Here is a 3151-nt window from a genome sequence, read left to right as displayed (position 1 = left end):
TTCCTTTTGCCCTGGGACATAGCTTCTTCAAAGGTGTTTCATTACAGAATTTCTTTCTGGCAGTGACCAGTGGATTTTTCCAAGTTGCTGAAGTGCTCCTCCCGTGATATGCTCCTGTCTTGACCCTGTCTCTAATATCCACAATGTCTAATGTCTTTGTTTGTCTCACTATGCCAAATTGGGCTGAACAAAGGACTCATTCCGACTTTTTCAGAATTTTTTAAAATCAGGATTTGGTCTGGTGCCTTTTCTAGGTCTGTTTGGAGGAGTTTGTGGATGGGAGCTCACCACACTGCTTTGTAACACTCCACCATCTTGGCTCCTTCTTGCTCCTATATGGTTGTTATAGTTTGCGGTATTTCTTTGAGAATTGTTTGTTCCTATCCTTTACTATTTATTCATTGCGAAATGGATCTTGGTTTTAAATACTGAAATATATTCTAGTATTCAATCATAGGTTTACATTTATACACAGTATAATCATGGGAAATACATACACATTGTGGGCACCGAAATAATAAAATCACTTGTGCTCTGTTTTCTTTAGAATGTCTGAGGGTTAAAAAAAACTTTAAAAAATGGAAGGGGCCAATCAGACCACTGTGACAGAATTTGTCCTGCTGGGCCTCTCTGACCACCCAAGACTGGAGATAATTTTCTTTGTTTTGGTGCTATGGATGTACCTTGTAATCCTTCTGGGAAATGGTATCCTCATCATAGTAACTGTCTATGACTCCCACCTGCACACACCCATGTATTTCTTTCTTGGCAACCTCTCCTTCCTGGATATTTGCTATACAACCTCCTCTGTGCCCCTAATTCTAGACAGCTTCCTCACCCCAAGGAAAATCATTTCCTTTTCTGGCTGTTCAGTACAAATGTTTCTCTCCTTTGCCATGGGAGCAACTGAGTGTGTGCTCCTAAGCATGATGGCATTTGACCGCTATGTGGCCATATGTAAACCTCTGAGATACCCTGTTATCATGAACAAGGGTACTTATGCGTCAATGGCTGCTGGGTCATGGATAGCAGGAGGCATCACCTCTACAGTGCAAACCTCTCTTGCAATGAAATTGCCCTTTTGTGGAGATAATGTCATCAATCATTTCACATGTGAAATCCTGGCTGTCCTCAAATTGGCCTGTGCAGATATCTTACCTAATGTGATTAGCATGACAGTTGCTGATATAATTTTTCTAGTTTTCCCAGTGCTGTTCATTTTTATTTCTTACGTTTTCATCCTCTCCACAATATTGAGGATCCCTTCAGCAGAGGGAAGACGCAAAGCCTTTTCTACCTGCTCAGCCCACCTAACTGTGGCGATTGTATTTTATGGAACAATATTTTTCATGTATGTGAAACCCAAATCTAAGGATTCTCTTGGAGTAAACAAAGAAGACATTACAGACAAACTCATCTCCCTGTTCTATGGTGTTGTGACTCCTATGCTCAATCCCTTGATCTACAGCCTGAGGAACAAAGATGTGAAGACAGCTGTGAAGAATTTACTGGGTCAAAAGCTCTTCATTGAATGAATTCAGACAACCAATATCTGATCCTTGGGAAGGAAAGAACACAGATGCAAAGATGAGCTTGAGAAATATATATATATAAAACAGGTAAAATTCTTTTAAACAGAAACCCTAACCCTAAATGAAACAAAGAACCTGTTTTATTTTAGCAGTCAAAACTGCTACCCAGGCAACAAACTCAATCCCTAAAACTAGCCCATGTAAAAAGAAATTTGGGTATCGGTATGGTGTGTGTGTTTGTCCTTTGTTGCTGAAGAAGACCATGGCATCAGGGAAATAATGGCATGACTTGCACTTGACTTTGTTTTGAGTGAGGATGAGCTGTGCAGGTCACTAACCTCACTTCTCCTCCAGAGCCATCTGAATCCAGTGACCGGATATTCATCAGGATGACTTGAGATGACCCAGGATGAGGCAATTGGGGTTAAGTGACTTGCCCAAGGTCACATAGCTAGTGAATTGGTATGGTATACAAAGTATGGATAGTGATAGAAGGAACTTTGCTGTTCTATTATTGACCCTGAAGAAAAAAATTCATCTTCAACTATCCCTTTCTTTCCTTATTACTTTCAATTATATTCATGCTGCCTACTTCAGTTATTCCAACCTGATCAATATAAAAGCCTATGTAATATTTCAAACCACCCACCTAACCTAAATAACAGTAAGGCCCATGGGTCTTAGAGTTTTGAGCAAGAAAACTTAGAGGGATAAGAGAACCAAGAAAGTTGAATCCTGAAAGAGCAAGAATTATACTTTATACCTAGAATAAAGTAAGTTCTTAGTGTCTTCATTAGAAGTGAATTCTACAAAAATCTTTTTTAACTACTTAATTCAGAGAAATTTTCTGTGAACTCCTTTCTTTCTTTGACCCATACGGATACACAATATAATTTATGATATTGTATGTATTAAAATAAAATACTAGTAAAAGTTTTGTCCTACATAATTTATTTCAATGACATTTTAATGTTAGCTACTATGGAAACTAATTGTTAGGCAACAGAAGTATATGATATCTTTGGAATTAAAGACTCAAATTCAAGTACATGATAAGACTATGAAAACTACTTGTGTTCCAATCAGTCATATACATCTTTTTCTTCCCTACCTACTTCATTGACTAAGGCCTTTACGGGAAGTCTCTGTTGGATATTCCAGTTCCCAAGGAAGCTAAATGACACAGTAGATGGAGTGTTGGACCTAGAGACAGGAAAACCTGAATTCAACCTGGTCTTATATATTTACTAGCAAGGTACTTCTGGGCAAATTTCTACTCCTCTCTCTTAGCCTTCATTTACTCATAAGATAAGGATAATAATAACACTTCTCTACCAGGGTTGTGAGGATAAAATTTGATACCTGTAAAGCATTTGGCAAACCTTAAAGTTTTAAATAAATGCTAGTTATTATTACTATTAATTATAGTATAAGTTCTAAGTTTCTCTTGATGGTGAGGGGCAATATGAAAGCAAGATCAGTTGAGGTGGGGGGACTACAGATGCATGTAATCCTATTGAGGGTGTCAGTGATGAAATGAATAGGTTAAACTTGCTGACATTAATCTGACAATAATTCTTGCAACTCATGCATTGTGAAAAATGAAGAGCAAACTCTCT

General features: G+C 38.0%; 1 protein-coding gene across 1 annotated transcript; it reads left to right on the top strand.

The window, feature by feature from the left end:
* The first annotated feature begins 578 nt into the window (after positions 1–578).
* On the top strand, positions 579–1539 carry LOC140523190 (olfactory receptor 13C7-like). The gene has a single exon (XM_072638187.1). It carries the CDS (start codon positions 579–581, stop codon positions 1533–1535), a length of 957 nt encoding a protein of 318 aa, XP_072494288.1. The 3' UTR covers positions 1536–1539.
* The last annotated feature ends 1612 nt before the right edge of the window (positions 1540–3151 follow it).

The sequence above is a fragment of the Notamacropus eugenii genome, chromosome 1 (assembly GCF_028372415.1).
Source record: "Notamacropus eugenii isolate mMacEug1 chromosome 1, mMacEug1.pri_v2, whole genome shotgun sequence".
Lineage (NCBI taxonomy): Eukaryota > Metazoa > Chordata > Mammalia > Diprotodontia > Macropodidae > Notamacropus > Notamacropus eugenii.
Note: the sequence above shows the minus strand (reverse complement) of the source record. Positions and strands in the feature narration are given on the sequence as shown.

What these genes read in the sequence shown, in the direction of transcription:
- LOC140523190 (XM_072638187.1), top strand. Translation starts at nt 579, where the DNA reads ATGGAAGGGGCCAATCAGACCACTGTGACAGAATTTGTCCTGCTGGGC.